The following is a 24,935-nucleotide window of genomic DNA, read 5'->3' as shown; positions in this document are numbered from 1 at the left end:
ACCTAGCATGTTGCGGCTAAGCAGCCAGTTTATACCTCTAAATCACTGATCTATATATATCAGTGCTTTAAATACATGTACGCAACAGTTTCACGTATTTTAATGAAAGCACGTCAGTGAACGCTGTAGTTTCCTGGCAACTTGTAAATTAATCAATCGTAAACCAATTCAGCTTGCTGGGCGAGTGAATTCAGCATTTGAACAATAACATCTACCTCTGTCATGGATCTGCCCTTGGCTCGTATGTTGATTTGTTTCATATTTTGTTAATCTGACTACACCTAAACCACGTAAACATACCTAACCAGACACGTCAGTGCCTGAACACCACCCTTTCATGGGTATATACTGTAACACAACGAGTCGGTGTTCAGAGAAAGGCTTTGAGCTGTCAGAAGAGTTGGAAAAATGTGGGTTTTTGGTTACGGATCTTTGATTTGGAAAGTTGACTTTCCATACGAGGAGAAACGTGTTGGATACGTCAGGGGGTTCAGTCGCAGGTTTTGGCAGGGAAGCACCGATCATCGAGGGGTTCCAGGAAAGGTATGAACTCATTAATTCAATATGAATGACGCACGAGTTTATCAAATAAAGCCGGAGGACAGTCATAATTACTGTGCATTTACTTCAGTACCATTAAGACCATTTTTTTTTATCTCATATGTTCTTTCTGTTTTAGCCTGGGCGAGTGGTGACATTAATAGAAGACCCTCAGGTAATTTATTTTTGCCTATTAAATATGAGCAAGCTCTCAACGGTCGACCGAGATTCTATTTTATGATAGCATATGCAGACATCCCAAGTCTCCCGGAAGTTCCGGGAGTCTCCCGCGTATTGATAGCGGCTCCCTGATGCCCGCAAATTAGTTAAAATCTCCCGGAATCAAGAGCGAGCAAGAGCGTTTAGACTGTGCTCCAAACCGTGTAGCGCGTACGGCAGAGAGGGAGAGAGCGAGACACCTTGCGTGTGTGTGTGCGCGTGTGTGCATCAAGAAGTGCATGTAAGACAGAGAGCATCCTGATTGGCCTGTTTCGGTAAGTCAACCAATCAATTGTCAGTGTGGGCGGGCTTTTATCTCTTCTCCCGAACCTTCTTCTTCCGGGCTTTTATCTCTTCTCCCGAATCAGTTCAGTCTAGACACAGGAGAGCCATGGCAGAGGGAGTGTGCCCCAAAAAGCGAAAATATAAGACACATTTTACGCCAGACTACACGAAAGTGTACCCCTGTCTAATAAGAGTGAAACATAATGACAGTCTTGCACGCTGTACAGTTTGTAACAGTGACTTCAGCATTGCCCATGGCGGGTTAAATGATTGTAAAAGACATGTTGAGGTGAGTTAAACAAGTTTCATTTCATGTGCATGTTATTCAGGCCGGCTAGTTACCTAGGCTACATGAAAACAATAAACTCCTTAGACCTGTTTAAAGTTGCAATGGAATATAAATAAAAGCAGTTTACATAAATAGTATAAGCAGTTTATATTAAAAGTAATCTACATAATTAACAAATAATTGCATAGGCCTATAGCCTAAAGAAATTATATATTATGCTTTTATATCTTTTGGGGACATACGCTTATGTCTGACGCTCTCAATCTACCCAAGTAAATCTCACGCAAAATTCAAGAAAACATTACATACATAACCTCGGTTCCCTGAGATGAAGGGAGCGAGACATTGCGTTGATTAACGCATATAGGGAGTAGTGATGTGAGCTACAAATGTTTGACTGTTGTTTAAACTGAAGTTTTGTAACTGACTAGTCGACTTGTCAAAAAGTAAGTAACCCTCAGAAGTATGGAGCCAAATCAATCTCATTAATAATTCACGCACAAAAAACGTTTCACACATGCTTAGACAATTTCACGTACACAAAAAAAAAAAAATTCACGTGCGTGAAAAAAAAAAAATATTTCACAAAAAGCTATTCACATGCGCAAAATAAAAGTATGCATACGTAAAATACATTTTACAAACGCAAAACATACTTCATAGATATACAACTAGTCGCAAAACGTTTCGAATGTTTAAAATGTACGAGTGTATCCATGAATCTGAATGTGCAAATCGTCATTCACGTGTGAATCACCTCGGTTTTATGTGTGTGTGTTTTTGAGACTTTCCTGGCAGAGATCTCTTCCCACGTGGGTCTGTCATACTCTTTAGCCAATCAGATGCGAGCTTAACCAATCATATCATAAGCCACTGATTCTGCGCACCCAGAGCCATATAGAGAGTTTAAATTTCACATGCATGAATTAGGTTTCATGCATGTGAAATTGTCTAAGCATGTGTGAATCGTTTTTTGCGCGTGAATTTTTAATGAGATTGATTTGGCTCCATACAGAAGACATTCAAAAAACTTTGTGTGTATATATGATTTATTTGAGATACTTTATTAATCAAACAGTCAAGTCCCATAATTAATACCACTAAAAATAGGCCATAAATATGCTGTGCCTTGTGTTATGATCATTTAACATTTAGTCATAAACAAGCATACACTCAACGTTAGCCAATATAGGCATATCTATTAAAATGAACTGGATCAGTGCAGCACCAATAAGTACAAATAATCAATAGCCTATTATAAACAGAATTCTTAAAATAACGTACTATCCAACATATTATGTCAACATATGTCAAAAACTATTAACAGGTGACCGCTATTCTGTTAAGAAAGTTAACAATCAAGGAACAGCATAAAATCGGCCTTTGAAAAACGTAATTCATATAGGCTATATTGTCCAAAAAAAGACAACCATTCACAGATTAAAAATGTATATGGACTGTATATTAAACAATTTAATAGTGAATTTATTAGCACTTCGTTGAAACTATGTGAAGAACTAACTAAAAAATCATGTGGAACTGATATTCGTATCCATAAGTGTAAAACAATAACAAACAATTCCCATTTTACTTACTCAGACTATGTGTTTTTGTTGAGTGAAATTAACATAGTCTGGTGAAAGACTGGACTTGAGGCGATTTAACAGTAATCCCTTCACTTGAAAAACACGCTCCTCTGGAACTTTTTCTGTATCCTTGGTACCCATTCTTCTCTCCAGTGATGCTGCAACTGGCCCTGTGAACTCCGCTATATTGCTTGAATCACCTGCTGCTGGGCAGAGATGCCTATAGTGGAGATTTTAGTGCTAAAATAATTTGCAGATAATGATCATATATATATATATATATATATATATATATATATATATATATATATATATATAAATTGTTTTAATGTAGTCTATATTTGCATATATTTATTTACCTGTTCAGTAAACTCATTGTCATGGGAAACACCATGGAAACCAACACATATACAACACGTATGAGAGATGGTCATCCAGGGCTCATCGGACAACTCAAGTCCTGGCCTCTGAAAGTTTGGTGACTGATCTGTCAGATAATACAGCAGCAATCACCCATCTCTGTTCGTGTAGGCATGCAAACATGTCGCTGACTGAATTCCAGCGAGTTTTGCAGGACTGTATAAGTTTGTGTTGGGGCAAAGCTAGCTGTTCTTGCTTTTTCTTGTATGCAGCGGTTGCCACAGTGCTATGGTGAAAATGGCTCACCAGTCTTGTGCATGCACCAATTAACCATGTCATGGCATTAGCTTTAAATCCAGCTATTACTACTAATTTCAGTGTGTGGGCAAAGCAGGCAACTGACTTCCATTCGAGGAGGTCTTTGTTGGCCAGCTCGATATTGCTTGCGTTGTCATGGACACAGGCAGTGACCTTGGTGTCCAGACCCCAACTACTAATTGCGCTTTGGAGGTGCTCTACCAAGTTGTCCGTGGTGTGCCACTCATCGAGTGCACGAGTCCGTAATACCCTACTTATGATTTCGCCTTCGATGACAAAGTGGCACGTTATGGCCATGTAAGAATCTGTTGTTAATGATGTCCAACAATCCATTGTTATTGCTACATACTCTATCTTCTCCATGGTCTCTTTCATATTCGCGAGCATGTTCTGATGTGCCAGCTCCAACCTTGACGTGATAATTTTCCGCCCTGTTATTGTGTATTCAGGCCCGATGAAGTCCATACATTTTCGGAAGCCTTTTCCCTAAAAAAACTGAGTGGTAGCATGTCTCTTGCTGTCATCTCTGAGATAAGCTCAGATATTTTTTCAGAGTTGTGGGGATCACAGCTTCAGTGAAGTGAATGACGCGATGGGCATTTGCTTGCTTCGGCTAGTCTCTCCTATGCTAACACCTACGTGTCTGTGATGAATGGTTACGCATGGCTCCAGTGGAATTATTATATGCCAGTTTGATGACATAGCTTACATACAACATTTCTGTTTTCTTCTAAGTCAAAATACTCCCACACCTCGGGAGTCTTTCGAGTGGTCATTTCTAAGCCCGATGCGATCTGACATGAAGAAAACGCATGGGAGATCTGATGCAAAATAAAAATAATTAGTTTCCGCTCCAGATACACTTTTAAATATAATTATATAATTAAAAATAATATTTTTATTTTAATGTGCCATTTAAACAAAAAATTAACGTAACATTAAAATGACAGTAATGTGAACGATTCTTGTGTATTTGTTACGTGTAATCAACTATTGTTTTCGGTAGCTAGTAGCAGCTGAACCGTGTAGTCAACTAGTCTCGCACATCCCTAATAGGGAGTGCCTTCTTACACAACCTAGTTGAAACCTCTCCACAATAATCCCAATATTGTAATATCGGGTATGGTGTTTGAGTCCTGCATGTTTTGGTTCAAAGCTCTCCACTATTAAAGCAGGTGCGCAAACACCATTTCCTCAGCATTTCTGAATGAGAACAAGGAGCGCATTGCTCATAATTCAAGAACTCTGAGTCTTGTAGTACAGCTAGAATTCGTAATGTATCATTCCCTTCGTCTCAGGGAACCGTGGTTATGTTTGTAACCAAGACGTTCCCTTATGACTCATTTCACATGACATTGCGTTGATTAACACATATGGGGAACAGAACCCCACCGCACTATACAACATAACCTCCCAGAAAAGATTCAGGCATTGTGTGACCCTTGGGTTGGGACAGGAGGGGAGCTCTCAGAATGAATATATGAACTATAGTCATATTATGAATTAACTCCTTCAAGAACCCAGCCGGGAAGGGAGTTTATTTATAATGTAAGTGCTTGTGACTTATGGTAAATTACAATGGCCTGAATGCAGACAATCTAGGTGGGTTTGATTGTCTTGCTCCTTTAAGGACTTTATGATTAAATCATGCTTGCCTATAGTGGCGCCGACTTCATGTGTGTGATACGCAGATTTATTCGCCACATACACGTTGAGCGTTGACTGAGTGAGCCCTGCGTCTAACCGCTCTTGAAGAAATATTTAATGTATGGGGCAGCTTATTGGGCCTTGTCCATGTGAGAGACCCCAATCAGTGAACACATTCCATTTTGGCATCTCGTGGACTGTGCTCTGGCCTGTAAAATGGTGTTCATGACTGAATGCTTCTGCTCTGGCGCGTTTAGCATGCTCCGTTCAGGGACCACACGTGCAGGATCCACAGCTTGGGCTGGGAATGCCAGATTGTGCCTTTTGCCTGAGAGAGTAGATCCCTCCTTAGCAGTATTTCCCATGGTGAGCTGTACAGCATCTCTATCATTTCCAGAAACCATGGCTTGTTGGGCCATTTCAGTATAACCAATAGAATCGTTTCCTTGTCCTCTCGGACTTTGCATAAGTCAGAGTGAACCAGGCATTTCCCCGGCCATTTGTGGGCCATTGTGTCAGCTCCCAGGAGGGCTTGGGACTTGGGACTATCCGATGGGACAGTGGGTGTCCCCCACTGAGGCAAATGGATAGATTTCTGCTTTGCCGAATATTTCTCAAATCCCCAATACAGTTTGAGGATGAAGTCTCCATTTGCCTGGTCTCACCCCTTTGCATGACAATAGGTCCACACCATAATTCAGGTGGCCTGGGACATGTGCCTCTCTCAGGGAGAGGAGATGACACTCGCTCCAGAGGAGGAGGTGACGTGTCAGTCTCAACAGTAGCGGTGAATGTATTCCGCCTTGGCGGTTGTTTAAGAATGTTGTTTATGCGAACCGGGACATGACAGTTTGCTATTTCTGACTGAAAAGCCTTTAAGGCAAGGAATACAGCCGATAGCTCTGTCACGCTTTCTTCGTGTCTGTCCAGGTGGTGAAAGTTGGGCATCCATCGCACACCGCTCCCAAACTCTGTGGGAAGCATCCGTAATAACCACTTTCCACGTCACAATCTGCCCCAGCACGACAACTCGCTGGTAAAAGGCAGGAGCTGTCCAACGTGCTAAAGCAGCTATACAGCGGCGGGATATGTAATGCTCATGCGTCCATGGCGCCAACATGTCGAGGCACATGGCACTTGAGCCACCACTGAAGAGGTCTCATGTGTAAGAGACCTAATGGAATGGCGGCGGATGCTGCAGTCTTGAACACCAATGCTTTTTGAAACAGCTTCAGTGGAAGTGTTCTCCCCAGTATGAACTGAGACACACCGTAAAATGGTCTGAACGCGCTCACTCTTGAGGTGCGTGCGCCCGCTCGTGGAGTCGAAGCCCGCTGTTTTTCTTTAAGACAAAAAATTAACTGCTGTAATACCCTTTTTGGGCTTGACAATTTGGCACAATCTGTCACGCTTTTTACAAGGAGATTGTGCATTTCGGCTCGTAACACTGGCCGTCTTCGGACGAAACCTTGGAAGACAGAACGGCGTTGAAACTGGGTGACCAGCTTATAAATTGGATTGTATAACCATGTCTGAATTTTTTTGCACCCATTCTGAAATACCCACTGGCGCTCGCCACGCGTTCGCGTAACAGGACAGAGAGCAATTAGGTTTGACTCGTCCCTCAGAACGAGGTCAATTCACAAGCAAAGCGTCTTCAGATTCATGCCCTCACAGTGAGGGCAGTCTGTCTCCATGTGAGCTGACTCTGCATTGGCATGGCCCAAACAGTAAATGCAGTAAATGCATATATATATATATATATATATATATATATATATATATATAATTAATTTTTTCCCACACAATTCTTACAATTGCTTTGTAAGGATACACAACACCTCCCAAGGCGCTGCAAGGCATCAGGATGCTGAAGCTGCCCGTTCACCATCAAAGCGTCAAGCTGCTGGGCAGAGTGATGTTCGCCAGAGCACTGCAGTGTAGCGGGGAGTCTTCACGTTGCCGCTGACTTGTGTATATCAACGGCGAAGGGTAGAGGGCTTCTAGACAAAGATTAATCGCTGTCTTCATGGAAGAAATTCTGAGGAAATAGTGTTTGCGCACCTGCATTTATAGTGGACGGGGCTCAAACACCATAGCCAATATAAGAATATTGGCGTTATTGTAGAGAGATTTCAACTAGGTGATACACTATATAGGGCAGAGCATTCGATATCTCTGCACGCAGACACCACAAAAAGAATACACTTAATATGAATTCTACAGAGAATAATTTAATGTAAATGGCTGGGAAGAAGTAGCCTAAACCCTGTCAAACTGCTATACAATCCCGACATGATAAACAGCACTGGTAAGGTAAAGATTACTAAAACTTATGTTTATTCCGTAGAAAGACAGTGACTAAAAAGTTATAGTTTCATATTAAATCATTAAAAACTTTTTCTTTATGTACATGTCTTTTGGCGTTAATTTGTTTTAGAAAGACTGTAGTTACATTGACCTAACAAAAGTCATGATGAGGAGCCATCCTTTGTGGTTATGGCCCTATTATAAGGCTGCCAATGACAATTAAACAATGGAAGAAATATGATAGGATAAACATTCATAAGGGCAAGTACAAATTGTAGAATGAAGGGGTTTAAAATCTGGACCTTCATGAATTTTGGACGAATTATAGACAAAGTTTTCCCCACAAACTGGCCCTGTTTACCTTTAGATATTTCAAGATATGACTTACTATAAATTATTAAGAACCTGATGAAAGGAAAACAATATTTTGAAAGGACACAACCATTTTAATTGGAAGCAGTCCCAGCTCATTAAAGCGGCCCACTCATACTGTAGGTATACCCTTCAGAATATTATAAATATTCCTATAAAAATTTAAATTAAGTTCATTTGATTTCCCATAGCATTTTGTAAACAAAAGTAAAACAATTGTAAAATTCAAAAAGTTCCATATTTCCAATTAAATTAAACATGAAATGCAGTTAATAATAAAAACCCTGGTTGAGCCATAGTGTATGGGTTTTTTGAAACTGTGAATGGTAGGTTAATTGGCCAAAAAAATTACATTTATTTGCCTTGTAGGTTTGGATGAGGTCTTGATTAGAAGGCCTACTAGTATCAACTATCAAGTATAAGCACTATATGTACAGGGACACATTAAGTTGCCATGGGCAGAGGGTCCCCTGTGCCTGAACGATTTGCCTGTTCATTAATGCGGCCCTGGCCATGACATCAATATCTCCCTCCTGCCTGGTATCCAAAGTTGGCAACCCTAAATGAGATTTATACACATTTCCAATTTCCTTTTGAAATTATACAATTTTATATAAAATGTAACTAATATAACACAATTTTAATGAATTATTTCAGAATTCAAAGTAAATGTTGTGTAGAATATATGCCTACTTTTTATTAATTAGAAATTCTGCACAATAATTTTTCAAGTTACCTCTTAAATATTTAAAAACAGATGTGCACTTTGAATTTCAGATTTGTACTAATTAGCCAAGCATGAAATATTGTCCAAAAAAAGTCCCTGTGAAATGCCTTGACGATCATCCCATTTTTAATGGGAAATTAAAAATGGGATGATCGTCCCATTTTTAAAATGGCCAAAAGAATTTAGTTCACAGTGAAACTAACCCTAACGACTATATGCAACTTTCCACCATGCTGCTCATGTCAGAGCTGCTTACTTCGAAAGTGATCTCAATACCGGCCAGCTTTTCAAAAGACTTAAGAACTGAACAATGATCTTACTGACAACAATAATCTATTACCAGCCCATACATGCACAAGCACATCGCGATCTTTCCTGCAAATGCACAAACGGAGTTTAGACTTTGCTCCAAGATTATACATGGTTCTAAAACTTCTTGGCGCAATGACCCATTTCTCAGGAAAATAGCAAACTGGACCTTGTGCCACTTAATTAACATACAATTCAGCCACAGTTTGCACACACACTCCCACCCACGCCCTCTTGCACTTTACGTTGGCACGAAAATTGACCTTAGAAATAGCACGCTCCCTAAAATTGGATAAGATGTAGCATATGGTTGTTGAGCGCTGCACCTAGCACTATCACGGAGCTCAATATATTCATGTTTTTAATCAAAATACACCAAGCATAAAGAAGAGTTACTCGAGCTGTACATTGCAAAAAACCTCAGACTGCATAAAAAATACTCACTTTTTAAGCGATTCTTATTGGAAATTATTTTTAGAACAACCTTTAAGCATTCCATGGCTTCGCAGGAAACTTCCCGAAGGCATGATCAGTGCCAGTTAGAACTCAGCCAGATGCGCTGAACATTTTTAGGTGAAGGATGTATTCTCATTTTGAAGTACACTAGAATATAGTTGACCTGAAAGCTAATAGACAAAAAAAAAAAATGGACTAAAAGCAGCAAATCTTCAATTTTGATTTCACTGGGTTTTTCAAATGAAAACTTGCCGGGACCCAGAGATTTATGTGGTGATAGCATGCGAGCAGTTTTTTTACAATTAACATTTTATTTACATACATTTTCATGGACATTTACAAGATACCTTTATCCAAAACATTAATTCTACTTATTTGCATTCCACTTGCCTGCAGGGTTGTGTATGGGGTGTTGCTTATAAATTGCCATTAGGCCGAGAAAAGGAGGTTAAAGAGTATCTTGACTACAGAGAGAAAGGTGGGTATGGGGTGATCACAGTTACATTTTATCCAAAAGAAGAACATGAACCAACGCAGGACACGTTGCTCTACATTGGAAACTGCGGCAACCCAAATTACCTTGGCCCGGCGCCTTTGGAGACAATTGCTCAACAGATTGTCAAGTCTGTTGGCCCCAGTGGCAAGAATACAGAGTACCTGTTTGAGCTCGCTGATGCCCTCCGACAACTAGTACCTGAAGACTTCGATGATCATCTGTTCTCTCTGGAACGCCTCGTGAAGGAGCTGCAAGAGGAGTTGGAGTTGAAGTGATCTGCTTGTCTACCTTCTAAAGAACTCAGTAATTTAGTCCTTTTATCCACTATGATGGTTTTTGCACACTAAAAAGGATTACCAGTACTTGAAAAAGTGTTAGATACAGTAAGCAGTCCTCAAACTACTGTTGTTCTTTTAAGGTAATATTTAAAATGCCGTCTTTACCATTTTAAAACAAGCTGGTTTTATGATCTTGTGTTAAACATGAATCCCATCAGGAACTGAATGGACTACAGTATGTTGCATATTGTATTTTAGAGTTAAGTTTGTCATAATCTTTACATACATGAAAATGTAAATGAATGGACAGTTCATAATTGGAGGAGGGTTTATTTAACTCAGGGTACTTGCATGCTAAATGCCAGAAAGCCATTTTTTCTTTAAATTACTTGTTTCAGCACTCACTTAACCCATTATTAAGCCATAGCACTTTATTAAAATGGATATGAACAGATGGTGAATCATATAATACATTGTTTTTCATTTCTTTTTTACATTTGGGGTGAAACTTGAGCAGGAAATGTTCTTGATTTCATGAGATTCACCCATATAATGAAAATAATAATAATAATGACTTTGGTTTATTATAAGACCCAGGGGCCATTTTGATTAGTTAAAAACAATAAGTTTATTGGACTTTTGAGTAAAACAAAGCAAAAATCTTAAAAATAATTTCATAAAATAATTTAAATCACTGCTGTTTGGGCACTAAGCTAAAGGATGGTTCTGTTATGTACACTGCAAAATGTAGAACATAACTAACCAGGGAATAACCTGAAGCCTTCTCTGGCAGTGTGTATGATTAACAAATTGTAAAAAAAAACCTAATCTCTGTATTTGGTGTGTGTGAGATGGAGGATTCAGTGAGATTACTCAGCTGCATGCCAATAAGAAACAGCTTAAAACATGGTAGACTACAAACATGCACACTCACACCAACATGTATATGTATCTCATTGCCTTCCATGACAAGACAGACACTCGTAGGAGACCACTCACACCAACTGGCATCAAATTTAATCGGATCAGGCTGGTTATCCCTAGCAGAACTGTCATCGATAAATGCATATGTACAGTGTATAAATACATACACACAGGACACACTACAAAACCCTGTTATGATGGCATGTGAGCAGAGTGCTATGGAACAATACTAGATCACAAACTGCTACCTTCAAACACATATCACAATGGTAAATAATAAAGGCTCAGTCAAAATATATTCTCGTATGAGGGTCCTGATGCATCTAGCTTTGACCAACACTTAATTTTTTTGTGTGCCGCATCAGATTGTCATGAAGACTTAAATATACTGTTCAGATTTAGGATCAAAAGATCCAAGGAGGCCAATGAGGTCCAAGTCTATCACTCAAACAAGAATTGCATGCTTATAGAACTGCTGAATTGTTTACTGAAAACGAAATGCTAAAAAATAAAAACACAGATAAAATGTATATCCTAGTTGAATCTACATTTTTTTTTTCCATCAAATTTGGTGTCTGCACATTCCTTGAAATTATTTGAAATAGTTGGGAGGTGGAAAATAGTACAATTCTTTATCAAATGGATTCAGTTTTTTGGCTTTAGGAGAGCCTATTTTCAGAAGCTCATTTCAGACAGCATTATGGGGGAAAAGAGGTGTGAGTCTTGATGGGGGGGCAATCCACAGGCATTCAGTCCTTCATCACACGGTCCATATCAACACAGGATTAAAGACAAGAAAAAAAAAATCTGTACAATAATATTACAGACTGCAGGCAATACATCCCTGCACTGGTAAACCTTAAATATTAAGTATAATTCAAATGCAAAAATATGGGCCAAATATATACATACAAATAGTACGTACATAGTATATTTATAGGTCATTAATCACTCATCCCACATCTCTGTACTCCAAACGATTCCTACATGCCTCTTGGGTCTGGGTTCGGGAGCTCTGCTGTAGATGCTGTTGCCTGAGCTGAACAGAGCATCTTTGTTCCTCTCATCCTCCCATGACATCCTCATGAATGCATTACATTCTATTTGCTTGATTATAAATTAAACTAAAACCTGCAGCAACATTGTCACAACCTGAAAATAAACACAGGTTAAACATCCATCAGATCACAGTAAAATAATTTTAAAGAACATTAGGCAGCTTTTCCAGAGAAAACAGCTTTCATTATTAAGTTACTCTTGTAATGCAACAAAACATTAAATATGTCTGAAAAAAAATTAGACAGCCAACCAAAACAGCATTTGTTGGGCACCCAAGATGTCAACAGATACATTTCCATGACTTTTCCAGTAGCTTGTGATTACTAGATAAGTATTTTTTTAAATAAATGTGAGATGAGGAGGGGGGCAGGGCCATGAGGATACACGCTTGGCTCTGAATCGAGTTTATCAGCCGGGAGGGGGATAAAGACGAGCCAGAGGCGCAAGTTAGGGGGAGAGAGAGAGACACATGTGGCCACTGTGTGTGTGTCCATGTGTTTACGTTGATTTAAGTTAATGTTATTAAAAGTTCTGTTTACTGTTCAGCCGGTTCCTGCCTCCTACTTGCCCACCTTACCCAGTTACAAAATAAAATTCTTATACTAAAAAAAAAGTCATGCTAATTAATCATTCAGTAGAGGTGGGTAAAAATATAGATTTTCCGATGCATCACAATCTTCATTTTTAAATCCCAAAATCATATAATGCTTGTCCAAAGACGAGAGCCACCCATTTGTCATTGAATAATATCTATTCTAATAGCCTTTCTGTGAACTACAGTCAGCTGTTGAAAAACAACAAAAAATAAACATTTAATTGTAATCATGCATGGCACAGCTGAGATTTAAGCCATTCGAGTCCTCTCTCGTTAACATGCATTAATTTACAGACGCCATTTACAGGAACGCAAGAGAGACGGTAACATTTTTTTACCACGTGTTCAACAAATCAAAAGTACCAGTGAATGGTACAAACTAATCAATTAAACCAAAAAACAAAAAGTTAAACTATTTTTTATATAAAATATAATATCTTATTTATTGAATACATGGATTTGCTCATTTTTAAAAAGCCAAAATGTGACCAAAAGATGAAAAACTAATCAAATATAATTAGTCAAATTAATATTTTCATAATGTACCTAGTTAGAAGCTTCCTTGTGTAATAAATAGCATTAATGAGGAGAATTTTTTTTTTTTTTCATATGTAAGCAAAAGGGACATTACAACTGAAATATACTCATCTGAATCAATATAGAACCACATAGAAAGCGAATGGAAAGCTTGTGAATCTGAATCGAAATATCTGTATCAATACCCAGCCTTATCATTCAGGCCAATGTGCAAACCAGATCGACTGATTTATAGAATAGTACAAACTTAAAAGAACAATTAACTCACAAATTTGACATCACTGCTGCTTATTCAAATAATTTAAATATTTTAGAGTACAACATAACAAAAAAAATGACATATTCATAATTGAAATTTCCATGACTTAAGATTTAAGAAAGGTAATTACGGAGTAATACAATGAACTAAATGTAACTGATGTGTAATTATTTTGTAGGCCTGCTTGTATGTTATAACTAATGTAATTAATAATAGCAACATGTAATATGTGCAACATGGATACTGTAAAATAAAGTGTTGCCATTAATTTCCATGACTGTTCCAGGCCTGAAAACCTCAATTTTAAAATTGCCTGATATTTAAATTTTTTTCACGACTGTGGAAACCCCGCAATTTGTGTTAATGAAGAAAACACCAGCTGTGTTCCTTTTGAATGACCGTCTTTGTTCCATACCCGTCTATGCATAGTAGCAGGGTGATACAAGAAGGTCTGTGAGCACCACGAGCTGGTCGTCCGTGAATTGCTGCTTGTGCTCCAGCCAGTTGTCATGATGAGTACGGCGGAAATTAGACAGAGTCTTTTTCACTGTCATCTGAATCAGACACACAGAGAGGCTTATATTGATTTTTTTATATACTTAATGGTTCCCTAAGAGCTGCACAGAGGGAGACAGAAAGCAAACATGTCTCTGTTGTGAGGATTGGTATACCTCGATAGGCTGTGTGTCATTGAGGTGTGCACTTAGATCCATGAGGAGCTGAGGCATCCATGTAGGGACATCATATGGACTGGATAAGATGCAAGCACTGAGTCCCAGCACACCTGCATGACGCCGTACTAGATCTGAGAACAAACAAACATGGATCATGCCCACAGGCTGCTGATGCTTTCCAGGCATGAGGACATACACTTGTGTCCCAGTGACGGCTTCGACATGAACATGTAATTATAGCCAGAGGTGGGTAGTAATGTGCAACATTCACTCCTTTACATTTACTTGAGTAACTTTTTGGAAAAAAAATTGTTTTAGGAGTATGTTTTGTGGTGGGTACTTTTCACTCTTAGGTACATTTGATGATAATTTTTTGTACTTTTACTTCATTGGGTAGCATTCTTAGGTTTTATTTTAATAAGTGTTAATAAAAGCATAATTTATTGAGATTTTTTGAATGGGACTCTTATGACAGTGGAAATTTACAGCTGCACGCTGTCACTCAAGATGCGTTCAACACTACGCCTTCATTTTAGACCAAGACAAAGATATAATTCAAAATTAAAATTGCAGCTCCAACTTAAGAAACACAGTGAGATACATTTTTGAGATTGTGGCAATATTGGCTTGTCTGTGTCATGGCGATACTCTATTTTCAGTGTGACTCTGTAACTGTGGGCTCTTATGACCTCAGTTTGTAAGTTAGCATTTTTATATCAGCACTGCAACATATCCGTACCTACTGTATAATCCTTGTAAACATCCATGTTAAGTGCAAATGCTTTACCCTGCCTATCACATTTGTGAGCATTTCTGCATGTGCAAGGTTGGCGCGTGACATGCGGGCAGCTTTTTCCTTATGGACAACGTGCTTCCAAATACAGAGATAAAGTGTTGTTTACCCAGAGTGTACAGAACTAATTATATAAATTCTTCTGACGCTAGACCGTCACTGTGGAACCCAAAAGATGGTAGACAGAATGTTAGGGACTGACAGTCTCAGTCACAATTCCCTTTCAAAATATGGAAGGGGGGAAAAAAAACATGCATTGAAAGTAAATGATGATAAAAGGTTAGCATTCTGTCTAACATCTAATAGGAATAATTTTTCCAAAATGTAAACTTATCGCATCATTTATTCACCCTCATGCAATCCCAGATGTGTTTTTTCTTCTGCTGAACAAATATTTTTGAAGAATATATCAGCTCTGTTAGTTTATACTAGAATGAAAGTGAAAAAGCACAAACACTTTGAAGCTCAGAAAGCACATAAAAGCAGCATTAAATGAATTCAAATGACACTGACTCAATCTATGCCTTCAGAAGGGATATAAGTATGGGTGAGAAACAGATCAATATTTAAATCTTTTTTTTACTAATAAATCTCCACTTTTACATTCTTCTTGTGTTTTTGGTGATTCAATACTTTGTGCAACCTACTGGGCAGGGAGTAAGAATAGTAAAATAGTTTTTTAATGGTAAAAAAATAACTTTATAATATCAGTTTCTCACCCAAACCGATCATATTGCTTCTGAAAATCACTGGAGTCGCATGAATTACTTTTATGCTGCCTCTGTGTTTTTGGAGCTTCAAAATTCTGGTCACCATTCACTTGCATTGTATGGACCAACAGAGTTGAGATATTCTTCTAAAAATCGTAATTTTTGTTCAGCAGAAGAAAGCATACACATCTGGGATGGCGTAAGGGTGAAAATGAGAGCGTTTAAATTTTTATTGTGTGAAACATCCCCTTAATTTGATGCATGGAAAAAATAAGCCATATGGGGTTGAAGCAACATGGTGGTGAATGATGACAATCTCCATTATTAAGATTAATATTAATAGTATTATTAATTATTCTGTAAAGCATGTTAAATGTGTATCATGTACTGGAATATAGGAGCGTAAACATCCATAATGTTATATGTGAAGGTAACTAGTTACTCACTACTTGATTATTCTTTTATTGGATACTTTCTAACTTACTCGAATAATTGTATAACATTATTACATATACTTCTACTTGAGTACTAATTTTTTTTTAAGTAATTGAAGTTGAGTAACGTTTATGGCTACTCTACCCACCTCTGATAATAGCACTGCATGTGATCAAAGTGGGTGCATACCAACTGAAGGGATGGTGTCCACCACAGAGCCCAATTCTCTTTTCCTCTTTTTGGGCAGTCTGGTTTTGCATAGAGCCTCAAAGTGAGTCTGCATAGAGGCATCCATGCTCAAGAAGTTGCACTGCAGGAAGCCACTGAGAGTGGTCGCAGCCATCTCCCTCACCTGAGGTACAGAAAAGTAAAGAGAGAGATGCAGGTTATATGAATGAACAGGTGCATAAAACAGAATAATAATGATGCCAGCATGCCAGTGTGACACAGCAGGTACCTCCAGTTGCTCGTCCTCCAGTAGCCGGATGACCAGTGCTCTTACATCCTGAACAGCCTGATTGGTGCTCAGTATGGTGAACAGGTTATAGAACACCATTATCTGTAGATAAGTCAGCACTGAGTATCGTGCATGCCAGGAGCTGCTGCCAGCAATCTTAAAATACAACATGAAGCTCATTATTCCAGAGCAAAGACAGTAAACACTGGCTGGCCAAAAAAAGGTTGCAGTTAGGATATAATTAAGCAGATACTAAAGAGCCTATGATTGGATCATTATTGCATTGCTAAATATGTTTCAGCTGGCAACAATTATTTTAACCATAACTGATGCAGTGTGTAGTTTCTACAGAAGACGTATCCCGTGGTCGTGGAAAAGATGTTACTGTGTTTCTGAAGGGGCAAAATATTGGCCTGTATCAAGCATGGAAAACAACTGGAATTGGGGTAAGAACTGTCCAACACATTATTAAAACCTGGAAGGATAGTGAACCACCAGATTCACAGAATAAATGTGTTTGGGAAAAAAATCTTGAATGATGGGGGAATCACTAAAAGATCGACAGTAAAATTCACTGCTTCTAAAATTCACTCAAGATCGACAGTAAAATTCACTGCTATGTCTAATAGTGAATATAAGAGCATTTCCACAAGCACAATGTGATGAGAACTTACAGAATTGTGACTACAGCTGTGTGACCACAAGAAAGCAACTTGTTAGTGAGGCTTATCGGAAAAAAATAATTAAATTTGCTAAAGAGCATAACGATTGGACTGTGGAGCAATGGAAAAAAAGTAATGTGGTCAGATTTACCCTATTCCAAAGTCATGGGCACGTGAGGGTAAGAAGGGAAGAGCATTCTGGAGGCAGTGTTATGGTCTGCGATTGCTTCAATTGGTCATGTCTAGGCTCAGCAATGTTATGGAGCTATAAAATGGTCAACTGACTACCTGAATGTACTAAATGTCCACGTTATCCCATGGATTTTTTCTTCCCTGATGGCACGGGCATATTCCAGGACGACAATGCAAAGATTCATCAGGCTCAAATTGTGAATGTGTTTTTCAGGGAGCATGAGGATTCATATTCACACATGAATTGGTCACCACAGAGTCCTGATATTAACCCCATTGAAAGTCTTTGGGATGTGCTGGAGAAGACTTAAAAGAGTGGTTTGACTCTCCCATCATAAAATTATAAAGTGGAGATGGCTACCTCGGTGTGGAGCTCTCCAATTCTTTTTTGGTTTTTATTTGTTTGTCCTATGTTTAGTCATTTTTTTCCAATCAGTTTTACCAGGGATGAACTTGGCAGCACATGCCAGACAATCTTTTCCCAGTTCTGCCTATTCAGACGTTTTGCTGAATATTTTAGTTGGAGGTGCAGCGGTGTCGTTCAAGTGCGCTATGAGAGGCAGGTGAGGGAAGCCAGCTCTGTCAGTGCAGATTTCAAACAGCGCTGCAGAGTATTCATCGGGCGAATCTCTGCTATCTTCCTAACAAAACGGATGAACTACATCTCTTCACCTGTACAAACAAGCACTATTTAAACTCTGCTGCTTTGTGCTTCACAGAAACCTGGCTGAGTGAAGCCATTCCGGACAGCACGTTACATTTGCCAGGCTTTCAGCTGTTCAGAGCGGATCGCATTGCGGAGTTAACGGGGGGAAACGAGAGGAGATGGAACGTATTTTTACATCAGTGAAAGTTGCTGTACAGATGTAACAACGTTAAAGATGTGCTGAACTAATTTGAAAGCACTCTTTATCAACTGTAAGCCTTTCTACTCACTGCAAGTGTTTTCCTTGTTTATTCAGAAGTGTGTTTATATTCCTCCACAAGAATATGTGAATACAGCGCTGCAACAGCTGGCTGATCAGATCATCAGAGAGATAGCAAAAACATTAGGTGTGGCCAAATCAACGGTTTGGAACATTCTTAAAAAGAAAGAACGCACCGGTGAGCTCAGCAACACCAAAAGACCCGGAAGACCATGGAAAACAACTGTGGTGGATGACTGAAGAATTCTTTCCCTGGTGAAGAAAATACCCTTCACAACAGTTGGCCAGATCAAGAACACTCTCCAGGAGGTAGGTGTATGTGTGTCAAAGTCAACAATCAAGAGAAGACTTCACCAGAGTGAATACAGAGGGTTCACCACAAGATGTAAATCATTGGTGAGCCTCAAAAACAGGAAGGCCAGATTAGAGTTTGCCAAACAACATCTAAAAAAGCCTTCACAGTTCTGGAACAACATCCTATGGACAGGTAAGACAAAGATCAACTTGTACCAGAGTGATGGGAAGAGAAGAGTATGGAGAAGGAAAGGAACTGCTCATGATCCAAAGCATACCACCTCATCAGTGAAGCATGGTGGTGGTAGTGTCATGGCGTGGGCATGTATGGCTGCCAATGGAACTGGTTCTCTTGTATTTATTGATGATGTGACTGCTGACAAAAGCAGCAGGATGAATTCTGAAGTTTTTCGGGCAATATTATCTGCTCATATTCAGCCAAATGCTTCAGAACTCATTGGACGGCGCTTCACAGTACAGATGGACAATGACCGAAGCATACTGCGAAAGCAACCAACGAGTTTTTTAAGGGAAAGAAGTAGAATGTTATGCAATGGCCAAGTCAATCACCTGACCTGAATCCGATTGAGCATGCATTTCACTTGCTGAAGACAAAACTGAAGGGAAAATGCCCCAAGAACAAGCAGGAACTGAAGACAGTTGCAGTAGAGGCCTGGCAGAGCATCACCAGGGATGAAACCCAGCGTCTGGTGATGTCTATGCGTTCCAGACTTCAGGCTGTAATTGACTGCAAAGGATTTGCAACCAAGTATTAAAAAGTGAAAGTTTGATTTATGATTGTTAATCTGTCCCATTACTTTTGGTCCCTTAAAAAGTGGGAGGCACATATACAAACTGTTGTAATTCCTACACCGTTCACCTGTAAATACCCTCAAATTAAAGCTGAAAGTCTGCAGTTAAAGCACATCTTGTTCGTTTCATTTCAAATCCATTGTGGTGGTGTATAGAGCCAAAAAGATTAGAATTGTGTCGATGTCCCAATATTTATTGACCTGACTGTATATCTCTCTCAAATATTGACCTTAAGACATGCCAGTCTATTGTATACTGTGGCAACTCAAAAACAAACACAAAGACAATGTTAAGCTTAATTTAACAACCCAAATAGCTTTCAACTGTGTTTGATATAATGGCAAGTGATTTTCTAGTACCAAATTAGCAATTTAGCATGATTTCTCAAGGATAAGGTGTTGGAGTGATGGTTGCTGGAAATGGGGCATCTCAAGATTTGATCAAAAACAACTTTTTTTAAATAGTGATGGTGCTGTTTTTTTACATCAGTAATGTCCTGACTATACTTTGTGAGCAGTTGAATGCCACTTTTGTGAATTAAAGCACCAATTTCCTTCTGAAACACAAATCTGTAAATTTTTCCAAACTTTTGGCCACCAGTGTGTACACACACACACACACACACACACACACAGGCAAAATCACTCTTAATCATTTTCAGAACAAATACAGTAACATTGAGGTATTTTAGTACATTGAATAATCTCAATATTGAGATTATTCAATATACTAAAATATCTCAATATTACTGTATTTGCAAAGGCAAATATGCAAAAATCACTCATTTTGAGGAGGAATAAATACATATTATTCATAGAAATGTACCAGACTTTATGATTAAGACCAATTTGAAAGGAACCGATTCAAAAGAGAGACTTGAGTTTTTCAAGTCATAAGACAAAGTCTTTAGTAAATTTAACTCACCAAATAAAAAGTTAATTATGATCACTGTGATATTCATAAAGTTGCATAATTTCATATTGCCAACAAAATGATTGTGAATCATACCATACATATTCCTTATTTTATCCCAGCCCTAATAATCAAAGTACAGAAAATGATCAGACTAAACCTGAACAACAAAACAAAAGAGATGGTTGTTGACTTTAGGAGAGCACAAGGTGAACACACTCCGCTGAACATCGACGGCTCCTCTGTGGAGATCGTCAAGAGCACCAAATTTCTTGGTGTTCACCTGGCGAAGAACCTCACCTGGTCCCTCAACACCAGCTCTATCACCAAGAAAGCCCAGCAGCGTCTCTACTTTCTTCGAAGGCTGAGAAAAGCACATCTCCCAACCCCTATCCTCACTACATTCTATAGAGGGACTATTGAGAGCATCCTGAGCAGCTGCATCACTGCCTGGTTTGGGACTTGCACCGTTTCGGACCGCAAAGCCCTGCAGAGGATAGTGAGGACAGCTGAGAAGATCATTGGGGTCTCTCTTCCCTCCATCAAAGACATTTTCAAAAAACACTGTATCCGCAAAGCAACCAGCATTGTGGACGACCCCACACACCCCTCACACAAACTCTTTACCCTCCTCCCGTCTGGCAAGAGGTACCGAAGCATTCGGGCCCTCACGGCCAGACTGTGTAACAGCTTCTTCCCCCAAGCCATCAGACTTCTCAATACTCAGAGACTGGTTTGACACACACACGTGTCCTGAGTTGCACTTTAATAACTGTCACTTTATAACTGTCTGCTACCTCAATAACTGCTATGTGCATAGAACATTATCTCATAGTATGTTATGTTTACATTTTTAGAAACTGTCATCTTTTTGCACTACTGAGTACTGGTCGGCGCTGCACTGTGTCTATTGTCCTGTTCATTGTCAGTAATTTGTTGTACTGTCCTGTACTTTTTGCACATGTTTGCACGTGCACTTTATATAGGTATATATAGGTAGTTTATATAGGTATTTTATTTCGTTGTGTAGTCTCATGTGGTCCTATGTTGGTCCTTTGTTGTTTTTATGTAGCACCATGGTCCTGGAGGAACGTTGTCTCGTTTTGCTGTGTACTGTACTAACTGTATATGGTTGAAACGACAATAAAAAACCACTTGACTTGACTTGACGTTTAGGATCAGCCGAGGTCAAATTCAGCCTTCTAAACAGTTGTTCTGATGTGAGAGGTTGTCTGGTGAGCCTGACGCCTCACCTCATGTAGCACACCAAGTACTGGAGGGATCTGCTCAGGATAGAGAAGCCCCTGAGACATGAGGGACAGACATGTCTTTGCATCTCTCTTTAGCTCATCATAGCTGTCATCGTTTTCTACAGGAGCAATCTGCAAATGGAGAGAAACAGGCAGAGAGTGGAAGTCAGGAAAGAAAAAATCCACTTAGAGCTCTCACACAAATGGATAGATTATGAGTTACAAAGAGCATGCACTAAGACAGACTGAAAAAGAGATGACATGCAAGACCTTAAAGAGCAGAGGCAGCAGCTGTAGTTGCTGAGGAACTGGAGTGGAGAAGGAGCGCCCCGCACTGGCCATCTGCCACTTCAGAACCGTTTTGAGGAGTTTGATGGCCTGGGTCCTCTCGTCCTGCTCTCCCACTCCATTCTCCTCCACCACGTGGTTCTGAATCTCCTCCTCTCCCTCAAACAGGGGCTTTAGCCGAGACAGAATCCTCTCAGTAAACTCAGCAATGTGGGGAGACTTTGTAGGCTGAGTATATGGCAGGGTGACGTCAATCATGAAAATGTATGTCAGCACACTGCAAATGAAGACAGAGTGAAAGTGCAAATTCAAAGGATCTGTCTGTTGTTTTGTTAAGAATTAGGAATTTTGGATTAAGATTATTGTGACTGCTCCGATTTCTTTCACAGATTTACCTGCCGATACGCTCTCTCACGTTCTTATAAACCTGAGTGAGTTTGGGCTCCAGGTAACTCAGCAGTCTGTGCAGTAGCTCTGGGACCCTCCATTCCTGCTGTGCCAGACCACCTTGCAGCACATAAAGGTGACTAAACAGAAATGTAGAGAGAGAGAGAGACCTCAATTCTAAGCATCAAATAAACAATTGTATTAGTATACATAAAACAATGAGAAGTCTCAAAAATACCCCACAATAGTGATGTTACATATGACACTGAAGCCTCAAAGTGTGTATGCAGCTCAATTTCCAATGAAGCCAACGTGAATTAATTTCCATGTATTGAAGCCTCACATCCTGCCCAGTCACATGCATGCTTCACTTTGTGTGTTGGAATGTTCGAATCCAGACCTCTACTCTAAGGGATTATGGAAGTTTAAGTCCATTTACAAACTTATTTCAAATTACATTATAATATACTCTGTATATCCTGTCATAGGGGTTTTATACTAGTAGTATAAAAATATAAAACAATTAGAGCACCGAGATACTTGCCTCATACAACTATACTATTCGTATTAATGTACATTCTTTTTTATCACATTGAATCCAACTCATATTGGCATTTTTGCAAAACTTTAATACGTGATTTTAAAATGGGAAAATCAACACCCTTAGCATTTATAGACATTTAATTGCGCATACTGGATTAAAACTACATCAGTGGATTCATCAAACGGAGCAGCATACCGGATTTATTTAAATTTGACCAACCATCAGATGACTTTGTTTTCGACACTCCCGAGGCTTTGAATCTTCAGAGCTTCATTTCCCCATCCCTACCCCACAAGCCTACTCTCGATGTACACTTACCAGGCATCTACAAAGGATCCTCCTTCACCACTCAGAGGACATTCCATTAGCATTTCAAGAAGCCAGTGAAGCTTTCGTGGGTCTCTACTCTCCTATAATACCAAACACCAATAGTCAGTTGTTCTCATAGCTTCAGAATCCACAGAAAAAAAGATTTGGCATTGCAAAAAAGGCTGCTTGGAAATTCTAAGCTCAGCTGGAATACAATTTAAAGGGATAAATTAACCCAAACATGAAAATTCTGTCATTATTTTCTCATGTTGTTTCAAACCTGTATGACTTTCTTTCATCTGTGGAAAACATACAGAGATGCCAGGCAGAATGTTAGCCTCAGTCACCGTTCATTTTCATTGTATGAAAAAAAAAAAAAAAAAAAAGAGGCCAACACTCTGCCTACTATCTCCTTATGCTGGTTCAAACCTGTATGACCTTCTTCCTTGGAACACTAGATAGTGAATAGTTGATTTCTAGGTGAACTATCCCTTCAATGGAGTAAATATCTGTGAGAACATACACATGCAGTTGCCACACAGGTTCCCCAGTCAGCGTAGGTTTCAACAGTGATGTTGGACAATGCTGTTTGCATCAAAGGAATCAAGAACTGCCATAGTGCTTCTACCTAAGTGAGAGAGAGGAAGTTTCAGACATGAACGTGGTTAAACATCTCAGGGACTCATATATACTCGTGTATCCCTCAGGCTTGCAGTGGTTCTCACCTTGCTGAAGCTCCAGTGCTTGCTGCCTCTAACCAGACCTGCTATGATTTCAGCTACACAGCGCTGGGTGCTCTCATGAGAGTCAACTACCAGCCGGTCCATATGAGGCTTTAGAGCAGGCAGGAAGGCATCACTGTAGTTCCGGAAAAGTCCCTGTGGATGTGGAATGAGAAATCAAGCCATATGCATTCTGCCAAAAATGTACACTTATCGCAGGTGAGCGAGGCAGGTTTATGATCTGGGTAAAATGCAGAGATTTGCAGCAGTAGATGTGGCTGGTATTTTTATTAAACTATTTAGTGCCCTTCACAAGTCAAATTGCATGTTCTGTTGATTTGGGAATAATACCACAAAAACTGCTGAAATCTGAAAATATAAACAGGATAATGAGCCAATAAACACCATATTTAAATGTTTTAACTTAGCTGAGGATCCAAAAAGGAAGCCAGAAGACCTATAGGGGATTTATTAAATACTTTGCAACATATAAATGTGTTTTTAATTCACAGATTTGCATAAATAATTCTACGCTATATTTCTACAGTTTGCATCAAGGAAATTCAACATATTTATGATTCTATCAATACAGCAGTAGATAGTTAAATTAAATGTGACAATATTGTGATCAAAAAAGTGATGTTTAATCTTGGTTTATGTGCATTATCTCTTTATTCCAACCTACAGCAGAACAATTTTGTTTTTAAAGATAATGTAACTACACTTGTACATGATAATTCCCTTAGTATGAGGGTACCTTGAAGAGACAGAACCGACGAGGATTGAACTTGTCTTTGCCCTTTCGGTCCTCGAGAGACAAGAACTCGATGAGCTGATTGATGAACATGGGGTCTGTGAAATGGTCATAGATTATGCGCTCCCTCTGAAGGAAAATTAATAATTATTCGGTAGTTGTAAAAGTGGTGTCAAGTTAGGCAGTAGATTAGCAGCAACATATCTTAATAAGAAGTGCATTATGGTTGAGATCTGTGAGATACAGT

General features: G+C 39.2%; 2 protein-coding genes across 5 annotated transcripts in view; one reads left to right on the top strand and one right to left on the bottom strand.

The window, feature by feature from the left end:
* On the top strand, positions 1-12,255 carry LOC127626780 (putative glutathione-specific gamma-glutamylcyclotransferase 2). Of its 2 annotated transcripts, XM_052102812.1 has the most exons (3): positions 1-543; positions 680-715; positions 9,815-12,255. In XM_052102812.1, exons 1-3 carry the CDS (start codon positions 409-411, stop codon positions 10,187-10,189), a joined length of 546 nt encoding a protein of 181 aa, XP_051958772.1. In that variant the 5' UTR covers positions 1-408; the 3' UTR covers positions 10,190-12,255. The 2 variants fall into 2 exon arrangements, with proteins under 2 accessions (XP_051958772.1, XP_051958771.1); XM_052102811.1 differs by lacking the exons at positions 1-543; positions 680-715 and adding an exon at positions 1,097-1,333 and having other exon boundaries at positions 9,815-10,199.
* Positions 12,125-24,935, bottom strand: part of LOC127626779 (proteasome activator complex subunit 4B-like) — a 40,724-nt gene continuing 27,913 nt past the window's right edge. For 2 of the 3 annotated variants that reach the window (XM_052102809.1, XM_052102810.1), the window contains 12 exons: positions 24,692-24,817; positions 23,938-24,090; positions 23,736-23,840; positions 23,222-23,313; positions 22,368-22,499; positions 21,955-22,249; positions 21,688-21,816; positions 16,636-16,791; positions 16,368-16,530; positions 14,238-14,371; positions 13,982-14,120; positions 12,125-12,268 (listed from right to left, as the gene is read on the bottom strand). In XM_052102809.1, the coding sequence (XP_051958769.1) occupies positions 13,986-14,120; positions 14,238-14,371; positions 16,368-16,530; positions 16,636-16,791; positions 21,688-21,816; positions 21,955-22,249; positions 22,368-22,499; positions 23,222-23,313; positions 23,736-23,840; positions 23,938-24,090; positions 24,692-24,817 (1,620 nt within the window). In that variant the 3' untranslated portion in view covers positions 12,125-12,268; positions 13,982-13,985. Of the gene's footprint in view, positions 12,269-13,981; positions 14,121-14,237; positions 14,372-16,367; positions 16,531-16,635; positions 16,792-21,687; positions 21,817-21,954; positions 22,250-22,367; positions 22,500-22,597; positions 22,767-23,221; positions 23,314-23,735; positions 23,841-23,937; positions 24,091-24,691; positions 24,818-24,935 lie in introns of those variants that run through there. The other variant, XR_007968494.1, reaches the window with a different exon arrangement.

Source organism: Xyrauchen texanus, chromosome 33 (genome assembly GCF_025860055.1).
Source record: "Xyrauchen texanus isolate HMW12.3.18 chromosome 33, RBS_HiC_50CHRs, whole genome shotgun sequence".
NCBI classification, from domain to species: domain Eukaryota; kingdom Metazoa; phylum Chordata; class Actinopteri; order Cypriniformes; family Catostomidae; genus Xyrauchen; species Xyrauchen texanus.
Note: the sequence above shows the minus strand (reverse complement) of the source record. Positions and strands in the feature narration are given on the sequence as shown.

What these genes read in the sequence shown, in the direction of transcription:
- LOC127626780 (XM_052102811.1), top strand. Translation starts at nt 1,151, where the DNA reads ATGGCAGAGGGAGTGTGCCCCAAAAAGCGAAAATATAAGACACATTTT. An exon ending in ATTGTAAAAGACATGTTGAG is followed by an intron (nt 1,334 to 9,814) that starts GTGAGTTAAACA and finishes ACTTGCCTGCAG; the next exon opens with GGTTGTGTATGGGGTGTTGC.